At 43.0% G+C, this 14,072-nt stretch overlaps 1 protein-coding gene across 1 annotated transcript in view; it reads left to right on the top strand.

Moving 5' to 3' along the window:
* NECAB2 (N-terminal EF-hand calcium binding protein 2) overlaps window positions 1-14,072 on the top strand; it is a 1,192,488-nt gene that overhangs the window by 1,098,630 nt on the left and 79,786 nt on the right. Inside the window, exon 10 of the mRNA XM_078668986.1 lies at window positions 3,510-3,622. Coding sequence (XP_078525112.1) covers window positions 3,510-3,622 — 113 coding nt within the window. The remainder of the gene's footprint in view (window positions 1-3,509; window positions 3,623-14,072) is intronic.

Raw genomic sequence — 14,072 nt, 5'->3', positions numbered from 1 at the left:
TGAGTACTGAATTTACATTACACATTCAGGCACGGGGAGATTAGGTGATTTGCCCAGAATCACAGGATGAGGACGAGACCCGAGGCTCAAACCTGGTTTCCAGCCCCAAAGTCGGCAGTCTAGCCGACGGACAACATCCAATCTTTCGATGCTGTACGAACCAAGCACTTACCAGGGGTCTACATTCAAGTTGCCCATGTAGTGGAAACCCAGCACAGCTTAAATTTACTATCATCTAAGCTGTAACTTCTGTGAGGTGTAAGGAGTTCCTTACATCTCTCAAGGCATTGAAAATTAGCTAATATTGAGTACATAATAGTGAATATACTATACCTCTGTGGTTGGTAGTAGTAAACATGCTTTTTTGTAAGAGGGCATATCATGAGTACTCTGTAAGGGGGAGCAAAGTTTCAAACTCCTGCGTGACAATAGCTGAAGTTTGCAAACTTAGTATTACGTCAATAGCCTGGTGGGTAGGTTAAGCGATCGGATGTTGCTTCTCCAAACAACTAAAACAAATGTGGAAGTAACAACCAACTCCTTTCGATCTACCAGTCAGTATCCAGAATGGGATTTATCAACAAGTCCGCCACCCTGAAAGCTCTTGATGAGATCTGTGGCATTATTGGTCATGGAGATCCCTGCCTGCTGGTACCATTGGATCTCTCAGCAGCATTTAATACTGTTGATCACCAAAAGCTGCTAATGGTGTTTGACTGTAGGATGGATTTTTAATGATGTGTTTCTAAATTGGTTCACTTCCCATCTCTCCAGTCAATACCCATTTGGTAAAAACAATTGGTCACAGCATCTCCTCAATCCACCGAAGCAATACTGGCACTGTCGTTATTTAATCTCTACCTTAAACTCCTCTTTTTAACATTCAATATTAAAAGAGGCTGCAGTCTCTCTATATCACCAATATGTTACTGACCTTGGTTTAACCGACACCATCACTAAAAGTCTTGTCAAAAGAAAATACAACAGCAAATGGCAAACTGTCTCCCTTTAAACCCCCCCAAAATATATTTTGTACTTATAACCCTAAGGCACCTTCCATCCTTAGAGATCTGTAATTGAGTAACATTAAATTGGTGATAGCACCATGAAATGTCCAGTGCTCAGAAATGGCTGAAACGAGTATGAAGTCCTATATCAAAAACAGGCTGTATGGCCTTCACCTGTCATACCAGGAGGAGGTCTGAATGTACACTTACTTTAGTGGCTAAAGGTAGGGGTGTGTATATTGCAAAAAAATAGATGTGATCCACATTGTCGTAAATTGTTTTTAAATCTTTGTGGCCTTGATGAAGTTCGCAAAGTTTTAGAAAAACAAATAGCAGGAAAAAAACCTTCAGCTTAAAGACAGCTTAAAGGAGGACAGCTCCAAGAATTAATGCTGTTGCTGGAGAATTTCTTGCTATACATTTTTCTGAGAACATTCTCCTGCAAAAACGTGTTGTACCACTATCCCTTTTCTGCAGAAGATGGGTGAGGTGGATTGATATGAGATTTGCTAACTTCACACACTTTCAATGGGGGAGTTTGAAACTTAGCTCACTCCTAGACTGTGGCAGATAAGGGCATCCACTAAAAAGTAGTGTCCCTATTTAGAGTGCATGGTGGGTTTATACAGTCTGCATATCACAGGACATCTGAAAACTATTCGGTGTAGATGGTCCACGGTCCTCTAATCTCTTAATAATTTCCTGAATATGTTGCTGTGAGTCGGTGTAATTTCTTCTTGTAGTACCCCTGAATCCAGGAGTAACACGGAAATACTAAAACAGTAAGTAACATCTTGAATGTGTCAACTCCTTGAACCTCACATATTGGTCAGGCAGCTCTAGGTAATGCATAGTTTACTGCCTTATGAAGCACCAATGTACATGTCTTTACTTAACAGTAAATAGTTGGTAGTAAATGCATCACGGATTTACAGAGAGTCAGGTATAGATTTGGGTGGTAAGGCAAATCCACCAGTTTGGGCAGAAGTGCTAAATCTGGACATGAATCCAGCGGCATGGTGGAGTAAATTCCTCCAGGAGATTCTTCTCTGACTTTACCACTTCCAAGGGGGTTTCTATTACATTTCTACTCCAAATCATGGTGTTAGGAATGCAGAATTATGAATCTTGGGACCCCATTACATACACTGCTGCCAAGATACATATATCACTCGCAGTTAATGTTACAGGAGCCTCAAGGTCCCTTTTGTAATACTGATTGTGTATATATTAAAATGTTCTTAAAACAGAACATTCTACGAGTTGTCTAGAGGATGGTGAAAATGTACTCCACTCTAAACGTACTGTGTATGTTGCACTTCCCCCTCTAAGTGGTTGACTTTGCATAGGGTGCGAAGAAGGGCGATCATCCTGATATGCACTTTTGGCCAAAACCCTTCTGGCCCACCTTTGACTAACTCAAAATCCCTCGGGCTTACTGATGCAGAGCCAAGCAGCAGGGCAAGAACCATGCCGCTGGGCCATGCACAAGGAAACCCTACACCCACAGTTGAGAAGGGGAACAAGGGTGCCGGCAAGAGGATTACCGCAGTATGAGACCATGTTGAGAACCCCTCAGAGAGCCTGGTGCCCCATGAACACTAATTGCAACTACTCTGTCGTGGTGTGCTAAGCTCTTGGTAGTGCAGTGCTTAATTTGTAACAAAAGAAGTGTCAGGGCTCTAGTCGGTGGGCCACTGCAGCTTGCACCGTCCATTGCCAACTGCAGTACCTACACGACTACTAACCAGCACACGGCTACAAGTGTGACAATTCAGCGTAATCCAGGCCCCTAAAGCTATAAAACTAGCTTGGGCGGCAGGTATTAGTTGGTTTTAACGCATACTGAATTAATAAACAATTTCTGTATTGTTAATCTATACATTATACAAACAGCGCCACCAGGTGGTAGCTGTAATGAGTGCCGGTTTCGACAATTAAGTGCCAGTGCCAAGCACCGGAAACCACTGGCTCAAATTAAGCACTGCTGTAGTGCAAGTGCAAGTGTGGCTTTGCTGCATGGCTTCTGTAATCCCTTGCACCACAGACAATAGCAAAGGGCACAAAGAGTGTTTTTAAAGGAAAAAAGACTTGGGATATGACAGCTTGTTTTGAAAAATAAAAGAATCTGAAAGGCCATGATTGTAAATGATTAGGAGCAAAGCCAACCCACCAGACGTTTACTGGGAGTCCACACCCCGGTTGGGTGCAGCATACCAAGATATGTGGCGCGAGTCTGCTACAAATTCCCATGTAAATTGTCCACTTGAAAAGCGCTTTAACACCTCGTTGTGAGGAGTAGGCACTATACAAACGGCAATTTGTAACGCAATACAGTTATTTGGAACATTTCTTTTAAATGCTAAAAACAGTGCATTATGGTATAGCGTATTAAAAAGTAACTAACCATTAAAAAATGAGAAAGAATGAAAAAGTTTGATCTGAAGCATAGTCTTTAATATTGTTCGTGTTTAACCTAATTTCTTTTGATTTTTGTTGCAGTATCTCCTTTTGGTGCGACATGAGATGAATGTAGCTCCAAAACATGTGGGGGAATTTTGCAGCTCCCTGAAACAGTATTTGAAGAATGCTGCGGGACAGAGAGATTGTTTCCAGTAAGTACAATGTTTGTATATTCATTCGCGACCATGAGTTACAAGAAGTGGTTCTGCAGTCAGAGATCCTTAGAACTTCCACAACAGGACAACTCCTCGACGCAGCTTAACTACACACAAATAGAATCAAAATTTGAAGTGGTCATTTCACTGGTTCTTGCTGTCCCTCCAGAGTGTATCTTCCATACTCACCCTCAGTGTTCCCAGGAATGTGCGCGCCCGCGCGTGCGCACGTCTGATCCCCCGAGCGCATAGGGCTGCGTGTGGAGCTCGCATCCACAGCACATCTCAGAAGAGCATTCGCGCCACCGCTATTAGAGCAGCAGCGGCGCGAAAAATGTTAATTTCCGGCTTGCAGTGGCTCCTGCACTTGCTGCTGTTTTTCCTTCTTAAAGGAGCGCAGCTAGGTCTGTTTGTGGACCATTGTGAAAATATTCCTGTTAATTGTAGCACCGTCATGCGCTGCAATTAACGTAAATATTTTCACAATGGCCCTCATTCAGCTCTCAGCCGTGCTCCTTTAAGAGAAGAAATGCAGCAAGCCCAAAAGCACAATGTGTGCTTTGCACGTCGTTCTTTTGGGCTGGTTGCATGTATTTAATTGCAGTGCACGACGGTGCTACAATTAACAGGAATATTTTCACAATGGTCCTCAATCAGCTCTCAGCCCTGCTCCATTAAGAGAAGACATGCAACCAGCACAAAAGATTGACGTGTAAAGCACACATGGTGCTTTTAGGCTTGCTGCACACCTTTTGTTAATAGAGCGTGGCAGATCGTGTTCCTTTTTAAATGTTTTCATGTTAAATGCAGCCCCGTGCATTAGAATGTCGGGCTCTGCAATTAACATGAAAACTTTCCAAAAGGCATGTAATTTGCCGCCCTCTTTTAACAAAAGGCATGCAGCAAGCCTAAAAACATAACATGTGCTTTTACAATCACTAATATTAAAAGCCCAGGGCGATAAGTGGTCTGGGTCCTGCTGATGCTGAGTTTTTAAGCCGGTGCTGAGACAGGTCACAATCAGGCTCTTCATTTTTGCCCTCACCCTTAGGGTAAAAAAAATCTCAACTGTTGAAAGCCTTTGGTGTAACTTCAGAGTACTTTCTATAGTTTTTCACAGTCTGATCATTTCAGAACTGAGGAATTTTCAATATATTCAACGAAGCTGTAGCTGTTTCTTATTTATCCTATGCAACTAACAATCATTGACAAAGTCAATAGTCCTGGGTTGTTGTAGGTATAATGTTACTTATTGTATTATATATCTGGATGCAATGACAGAGGCAGCACAATAACAGTTGGGCGGCACACTATGCTAAGCAAAGATTTTTAGCTTACGTGTTTTTACGCCACGCCCTTAATTACATCAGGCAGGCCCCTTTGAGAGACCACCAGTTTTTTCATCCCACTTAAAGTCCTGAGCAAGCCTAAAAGCACCACGCGTGCTTTCAGTATCACTAACATATATTAGTGACTCTGAAAGCACACACTGTGGACTTCTATGTACACTCCGCCCCTCCCCCCGGCGTATCCAAGAAACCATCTTCAGAGCGGATAAGTGAACTCATGTTTATCAGTTTTAAAGAGTGGAATAGCCCCCGCCTTGGTAGAGCCAGCTCTGTTCTGCAGAGTCTTGCCCTGCTGACCTTGAATAATTCTTAAACAGATTATTGTAAATAGCAATCTCCTTTCATTTATTTTTAATCTGGGTAAGGTGTGAGATTGTATTGTAGACATTTTCTGACAAATGTGTTTTTGTTTCATGCAACATCCATACAAAATGTTTATTTTAGATCCAAACAGGATCTCGGATATGAGAAATGGGAGGATGTCAAAGTAATTATTTGCAGTACTATTAGTGTGCTTGTACTGGGTTACAATATTGGAAAATACATCACTATCCCTGAATATTAACTATAAACACATTTGGAATTTGAACCAGTGTGTCTGTGCACTGTTTGTGATTTGGCCCAAAGGACACGAGAAAGCTGAAACTGGATCATTAATTCAAAGCTGATCCGCAAAGAGGCCTGCAAAATACGTCTGGCCGAGGACGCTCAAAGTCCTTAAGATGTCCCTGAGCTAACACTGTGTAGTTAGTTAGAAAAGAAGAGGTTCACTGGCACTGTGGAAGGAGGCTGGTTGCCCCGTTTTCCAAATATATATATTAGTGTAGCTTTGTCATGGTTGCGGATGCTCTGCACTGCACTTTCTCATTTCAAACATGACACAACCATTGTACGCCAGTCACCAATACGAAGGCCACCCCCCTGGCTGGACTGGCCTTAGCAGGCATCAGGTGTTTGCCTGGAAGGCTGGGGGGCAGTTTTGGAGCAGTGGGGGCCAGTTGTGTTACTGGGGGCATTTTAGCAGTGATGCTGCAATATGGGCCATCAGTAACAAAAGTACTAGTTCTGGGTACCGGGTTAAAGCAGTAGTGCTTGACACTTGGCCCCCTCCACCCCACCTCGGTTGGGTAGGAGCCAGTGCAGCAATATTGCCAGCGCTACTTTGGATTCCAAGTCCAGCCCTGCCTGCCCCATCAAACTGGCCTCCACCGTTCCAATACCTAGGTCATTTATCTGCACAATCAAGCAGGAACTCCAGTGTCAGAACCCCTGTCGCTGCACCCACACACGTGGCTGAGTTATTGGCGCACATTGCCATGGCTGGTGCGCACAGAGACCTCACACTGCCGTACACAGAGAAAAAAAAATTAGAGGTTACATTGCTCACCCTGGGCCCTCAGATTCTTCTTCTGAATAAGCACATAAAAAAAACTCAGATTGTAGGTTATACGATACAAGTTATCAACTGAATAACAACATACGACTCATTCTGTTCCTTCAAACACGCATTGACAAAAGCCAATAGGGCTGGCGTTTAGTAGCGGCTCCTCCGCTAAGGCGTAAGAGCGTTGCCCACTGCTTTTCAGCAGTGTAAATAAAGGAAAAATAAAATGATAATAACTAGTTGTTATTATCATTTTATATTTTCCTGCTGCAGCAGGTTGGCGAGGTGGGCTGCTCTGCTCTCAGAGTAGGGGGAGGAGTGGTGAGCACTCTGTAAGTGTGCATGAATATTTGACCGACCGTCTGGGGGCGGCCAAACATTCATGCACACTTTGCATGTTCTCCACCGAGGCTGTATTACAACATGGGTCGAGAACATGCTCAGGCTCACAGTACCTGTTTGAGCACAGAACCATGGTGCTCAGACCAATCATGATGCTGCTTTGCAATGTTGTGATTGGCTTAGGGGAGCGTGGGTGCTTCCTCTTCCAGCCAGGAGAGACACTGCGATTAGGTACATTTTGTTTTCCTTACCCTCTCCGCCCCCTGCCCCGCCACCCCTGATCTAGGCCAGCCTCCACTGCTGGTGTTGGCTATCAGTAATTTGGCTTTTATAATGCTTGTTTTCTCAAGCTTTTTTAACTTTATTTTTGGGGAAACTGTCCTTGTCAAACTAAAAAAGTAATCGCTAAAAGCGAGGAAAAAATTGTGGACTCCCAACAGAACACATTGCCATAGGAGTCCCTGACACTGAAAGGAATTACTTTGTGTGTGGATGTGTTCCTTGTGAATCGGCAGCATGTCATCACTCACAGTGAAGTTAGACAACGGCTAAGGTGGCCTGACTCACTGCCCAATGTTGTGTGCTCTAGTGGGCGGAAGAAAAATGCGAATGACACATTAGTAAAATCCAAAAGTATTGGCTAACGTCAGACCTAAAAAGGGGGGGTGCATATATGTATGATGTGTCTCATTCTGTCAGACAAGTCAGTCTTCTGTCAAACTAGGGTCCTGGATGTGGGTGTAGCCCAGGCGCAGCTGAAACTATTCTTTTCACAAATATGCTGTGGTAGACATCATAGGTGTGGCACCGGTATATACCGTATTTCCTCTAAATATTCCTGGCAGTAGCATTTACCTCCAGAATGACCATAGGGGCACAGTTGTATCTAGTTCCCGATAGCACCTTCTAGAGAACAGTTTGGTGAAAGGTTTGCCATTTTTAAGATAGAATCAGAATCATGATACCCTGTCCACTTTTATAGGGATAGGTCAAGGGCCGGCTTTAATGCCAATGGCGCACAGTGTGACAATTTTGTTTGGTACTCCCAACCACCCCCACGCCCTCAGAATATCCTTCTTCACAGACTCTCTCACTACCACCCTCCACCAATGCTTTGGTCTCTCAATAGCCCTTCTCTCATTTAACTTGTTTTAAACCGCTGTTTAGGGTTGGTGTAACTAATAAAAATGTCTTTTTACTCAAACAAACCTTTTTCAGCAACATTAGGAATAGATAATGAAAGGCTGAAGAAAATAAATAATCTGCTACCCTATACTATGCAGTTTGCATACAGCTCTTTGATGACAGTTCATAGGTCACTGTGCTATATTAAGACTGAAACTTATGACCTGAGAGTAACAAATGAGGATCTTTGTGAAAAAAGCAGTAACCCACCGAGTTATTGACATAAAATACAGTTCTGTGATCTGCAAAGTAAGCATATGTTCTTTCTCCGCTACTAGACAGAAATTCAATCTCTCTCCAGAAGGAACATTAATCACCAAGTTATCTTGACATTTTTATTGTTGTCTGAAATCTTCTGGGCACACAGGAAACTCTGCAGCAGGTGCTTTTAAACCCATACCAGGTGTGGCTGCACCGGTCGCACCGCCCTGAAGCCAGCCATGGATAGGATAACCCTTTTCCTTCAGACTATCTTGTGGATAGATTTTATTTAGTGAGAGCAGAGTGTGCCTTCCCCTTTGTGTGTGTGTGTACACCTCATTACCGAACTAACTAGCGTACAACCAGGAAAATAAAGTACTCCATGTTTCATAAATGACAGTTTCACTAACTACGGAATTGGCGCTAAATTATTGCCCTTTCTCTTTGCATTGACAATATAACTTTGCATTGTCCCTTGTAAAAGGGCCAAGAGCGTAGGCAACACCCATGTTCAGGTGCGCCTAACCTGAATGGTACTCTGTGGATTCTGCCCGGATGGCTTGCTGATGACAGAAGGGCATGGGAGTGTGTGCCCAGACTGTTCCTTTCTTCAGCCAGGTTTCTGTAGAACACCCTATATGTAAAGGGAACATTGTTTAGTGTCTAATTTCAGACAATTGACCAGGTATGCTGGACTTACATCTTGGTATCAAGTCACAGTAAATAAAACAAAAACACCTAAAAATAAATGCAGAAAATATAATACATTAAACTATTTAATGCTGCAAACATGTTGCATATTTTTCTCTTGAAATTCCCAAAAATATTAAATGAAGGTTTGCACACAAGGAAATACAGTAAGTACTTTGGAATTTTAATATGAGCTAATCTGTTCTATGTGTCGGGTTTGTTGGCATTACAGGATAAATCCACCTGTAAAAAAAATAGTGAACGTATTTTTGGATATTCAATAAACGTTTGGAAGTAGATTCCCTTCCTTAATAAATACTTAAAGTACCCCTGGCAGGGGCCATAGTAAACGTGTATTTGTGATAAGAACCAGGAGGAAACACAGCCACAAGTTATAGAGGGGAGGGGATGGAGTTTTTATACAGGCAAAAATAAATAAAACCTTCAAGTTTTCATGCATACTTGCATTTCATTTCTGGATATATGCATGTGCACCTGTTTCATTCTCTTGTGCTTTGAATGGTAATGTGTGTGTGAATACTGCTAGGATCTAAAACAGACACATAATAACTTGTAAGGAGTTCCAAAAAGCTGGAAATGTATTCTAAAAGTGTGCATAAGGCTTCAGTGTCAATTTGTGACATTTTCCAAGCAACGTCTGTGACTCATAAACCAAATAGAAGTCTTTAATCCCATACGAGAAGAGTGTACAACCAGAGTACATAAACTTGCCGGGTAAACTCTCGACACAAATATGCATAATAAATATTAAACATATGTGGGGGGTGGGGAGAGAGATGAGACAATTCTAGAAGCCACTGGCTAGAGCTCGCTGGTGTGTGCCTGTAGGGGGGGAAGTATTCTACGTAAACAGTTTGTTCGCCATCCCATACAGAGAGATTGAACACTGCTATGGACCAACAAGGTCCAAATTTAAAACAGATACTACTTTGTGCCTTTACTTTCCTTAGTAGTAAAGGAAGCCCTTGTAATATTATGTTACCCAGCGGCTAAGCTGCACCTTCAGAACCTTGGGTTCTTGGATTGAATCCTGGCCTCTGCATTTGACTGTAAATAGTGTGGTTCTGGGCATGTCACTTGCTCGCCCTGTACTTAGAAATATAAGTCCGTGAAATGCAATTGTAAATATGTGAAATACAATAGAATTGTGTACTTCAAAGATGTACATCCCCACTTCCTCTACATGATCTTGTATTGTCTCACAACAGCCCCATTAAGTCCAGAATTCGGTTGTGCTCTAGTTAGGTATTCAGGGCTCGAGTCTGGTACGCCATCCCCCCTGCCAAACAGCTCGACTTCACTCTTTGGCCTCACTGGGACGAGGAGCTCGACACGTTCTTGGCGTTACTTCCTGTCGTGACGTCACTTCCGGTGACAGTGTCCCCTCCCACTTCTTTTTTTAGGACTTGTGCCTTGTGTATTATATAAGTGGCTAAATATAAGTACATACATAACATGATGTTGCTGCTTGGCTACACTGTACCAGTTTACTTGGATGTTTCTAGAACCAGGATTACACTAAAAGGGTGACATATATTTGGACTTTTAGGGCCAGAAGGCTGGTATCTCTACTCGGAAGAGCAGCGGCTCATTAATGGCGGAATCTCCAATGGATTCCCAGCACCGCTGCGAGACACATCCAAGGACAGGGCTTGGAAGGGAAAGCCTGCCGCGCGGCTGCTCTGTGCGCAGTGGGACTAATATAACCGCCCTACGCACTAAATCCCGCTTCCTGTCGACCAGGTATAAACCTGAGTATCTGTCATGCGCCACCATTGTGCTTTCTTCTAAATTATTGACGCCCCGTGCAGGCGACGGCGCGCGGCGAAGGGTAGCTTCTCAGGCACCTCGTATAATTAAAAGCAACAGCAGTTCTTTATTCTGGCTTGTCAGAGTTACAGCCGCTGTCAGGGTTTGGGCTCAGAAGCCTGCTTGATAGCTCGTCGAAACTGGGCCCTGGGAGACAGAGCTTCTGAGAGATGATGATAAAAACATGGAGGTCTTACACTTGTCATTTTTACGGTTATTTGATTTTTTTTAAAGAGCCTTTTCAGTACACGCTGAGGCTTTCTGGTGCAGGTGCGGGTCTGATCGTGGGAATTTAATGTTTCCTGACCAGCTTTTATGGGGTCGCAATTCTGACTCATAAACGGGGGCCCCGAGCTCTTTGGAGGCCGCGCACTGTGGTTATATAATATGTTTATATATAAAAATAAAAATAAATCCTGACCTGTTCCTCTGTGTTGCTGCTACCTCAGCAAGACCAGTAGGTGGCGCCAAATACTATATTTTCGGTTCCTACAGTGTACGTGTTTGAACATGCTTCATAGATCGGATATTGATAGGTACCCGCCAAAGAAATTCTCATGGCCCTACAAAACTGTTTGACATGCCTGCTCATAAAAGCATGCAGTGATCGTATGCCCGTGTAGGTAGATAGGTGAGTTTTGTTTATCTTTTACTCCAAATAGTTTCCCTTTTCACCACTAGACACACCTGCATGGCCAGTGGTGCATAGCACAAAGACATGCGGTCAAAGGCAGACCCTGCACAATTTAGTGAAGGGCTCCTGAAAAATGGCAGTTTCTCAGTCTGCCTCAGATGTAGATTCAGGCCTGGGCGGTGAACTTGGCTACATTTGCAGAGTGTTCTGCACTCCGCAGAGCTCGCGGAGTGCAGAAAACTCCGCTTCGTGATGTGCAGCGGAGTTTTTTCCACGATCGCGAACGTAAGCCCGCGATGATCGCGATCGCGTGCGAGCTGCCACTCGGGTACAATTTCTACCCGAGCGGCAGAAATACCAGGACAAACTGCAGTTCGCACTGCACTCTGCCACTCGCGGAACTTCGCAGAAGTTTTTTATAACTTCGAGGAGTTCCATGTAGCAAAAGTCCGCGAACTACGCCCATGGGGCCGACTACGTTGTCCCTAAAGATAGCTAGTTACTCCCCTGGGATTTCCGCCAACCTTTGACCCATCCGATGATGGTTACTTTGATTGCATGTCATTAGTCTAACACAAAAATTAATTTCAGTTTCCTGTAACTGACACCATTTTTGTTAGACCATTTTGGTGCTTGAAATATCGTCTTGTGTTTTGGTTGTACTCCAACAACAGCACCTGAAACTGACCTCTAATACCTCTCAGTGATGGAAGTCATTCTTATGGCCTGCTTGGAGATTGTCACCTATGCATCAAAAACAACAACCATTCGCAAATCCAATTGGACTGGTCTTTAAAATCTAGTGTGATGTTTACATTAAAAAATATATATTTATTCCAAGCATGTGGTGCAAAAATAAAAAGAAGATAAAAGATGCTCTGGCTAAATATAGTTTCTATATGCGTGCAATTCAGATTTTAAATCTAATATTAAATTACCATTAAGCATAATTTTTATTAAACAGTATGGATTTTTCCAAGCATGTGTACTTAAAAAGGATATAGAACCACTTTTTAGTTTTAATAAACACCGCAGGAAATCAAGATTCCTGACAGAAAGAAAAGGGTATCTATGGCTTTGAACTGTGTTGACTAAAAAACAAAATTAGCAAAGTAAAGCATCAACCCTCCAGCTTCAGCACCCAAAGGCACTTGTTTTAGGCAGATGCAGGCATGTGATGAGGTAAAGTGCCTTCATTCACAGCGCAAGAAATGGCATGGCTTATGTGGGCTCGCCCATTGCCACTTGCTGTGTGATGTAGTGGGTTCAAGCAAAATGTGAATGACACTTGAACAGGCCAATGCACCAAAACCCTGATCTGCTAACTATTAAATGTGTACAAACATAGTGGGAGTTATTCTTGCCATATATTTTTAGTTCTTATTATTTATATTGTTGCCACTGTTGTTTTTTCCTGTAATGGAGGGATATATTTTTCTTCTTTCCTTTGTTGCATCTCAGTTTGTTTACTGTAGCTTTTGGATTGTCTTTCATTCTCCTGAAATTCAGACATCATATGGTATTGATTAAATTTTAGATTTAGCGAAAAACGAAACAATTCATATTATTAAATCCATGCTGCAGTGTATGCACAAGCATGACATTGAAGTGTGCAAACGCATAATATGCTGCAGTGTGCGCACAAGCCTGGCATTCCAGTGGGCACACGCGTAGCATGCTGGAGTGTACTCACACACTTCAAAATGCAATATACTCACGTACAACATTCTGCATATTGTCCATGCACAGAATGTGGTATCAGCATATTGTCCATGCACAGAATGTGGTATCAGCATATTGTCCATGCACAGAATGTGGTATCAGGCTCATGCACAACACATTGAGGTGTGCTTATGCATAGCACGCACAAGTATGGCCTAATACATCATATTGACTTATGCAAAGTACTGCCATGTGTTTAGAGCCTGCGACAGTGCTATCATTCTAAGGGCCCGATGTAGGTAAATCTTTTTTACCACTTCTTAAATACCGATTCATACCGAATCGGTATTTTAGAAGTGGTAAAAAAGAGGAGGGGAGATGTAGGTATTTCTGATTCGGTAAATACCGAATCGTTAAGATTCGGTATTTACCGATTCTGTAAATACCGAATTGGTAATGCCCATTGATTCCTATGGGCATTAAAGCCCATAGGAATCAATGGGCATTACCGAATCGGTATTTACCGATTCGGTAAATACCGATTTTAGCAAGGGTGCGGGGGGTGTCACTTTGACACCCTCTAGCACCCCAAATACAGGCATGTGTGCCATGTGGCACACAGACATGCCCTAAGGGCATGTCTGTCTGTCACATGGCACAGGTGTGCATGCACAGATGTGCATGCACACCTGGATTCGGTATTTCACCACCCAATTGGATTGGGTGGTAAAATACCGAATCTAAAAGGCCTGTAGCACTGGAAACAGTGCTACCTACATCAGGAATTTTCCGAATCGGAAAATTTACCGATTCGGTATTTTACAGAATCGGTAAATTTACCGATTCGGTAAATTTACCGATTCTGTAAAATATAGCCCCCTACATCTCAATGACCCATTTACCGGTCGGTAACGGCCGAATTCGGCCGTTACCGACCGGTAATGGCCACCTACATCGGGCCCCAAATGTACCCACACACTAGATACTGCATTGTGCTTACACACAGATTGCAGCTGCATGCTCACTCTGATCAAAATGAAGTCTGCTCACTCACATCACACTGAATTGGTTCTTAGTTTCATCCTGCAGTAGAGGAGTCATCTGTGCCCTGTGGCCGTGTGATTACGCACATCACACTGAATGGCTCTTAGTTTCATCCTGCTGTATAAG

Source organism: Lissotriton helveticus, chromosome 12 (genome assembly GCF_964261635.1).
Source record: "Lissotriton helveticus chromosome 12, aLisHel1.1, whole genome shotgun sequence".
NCBI lineage: Eukaryota > Metazoa > Chordata > Amphibia > Caudata > Salamandridae > Lissotriton > Lissotriton helveticus.
This window is presented reverse-complemented; position numbering and strand designations above follow the sequence as displayed.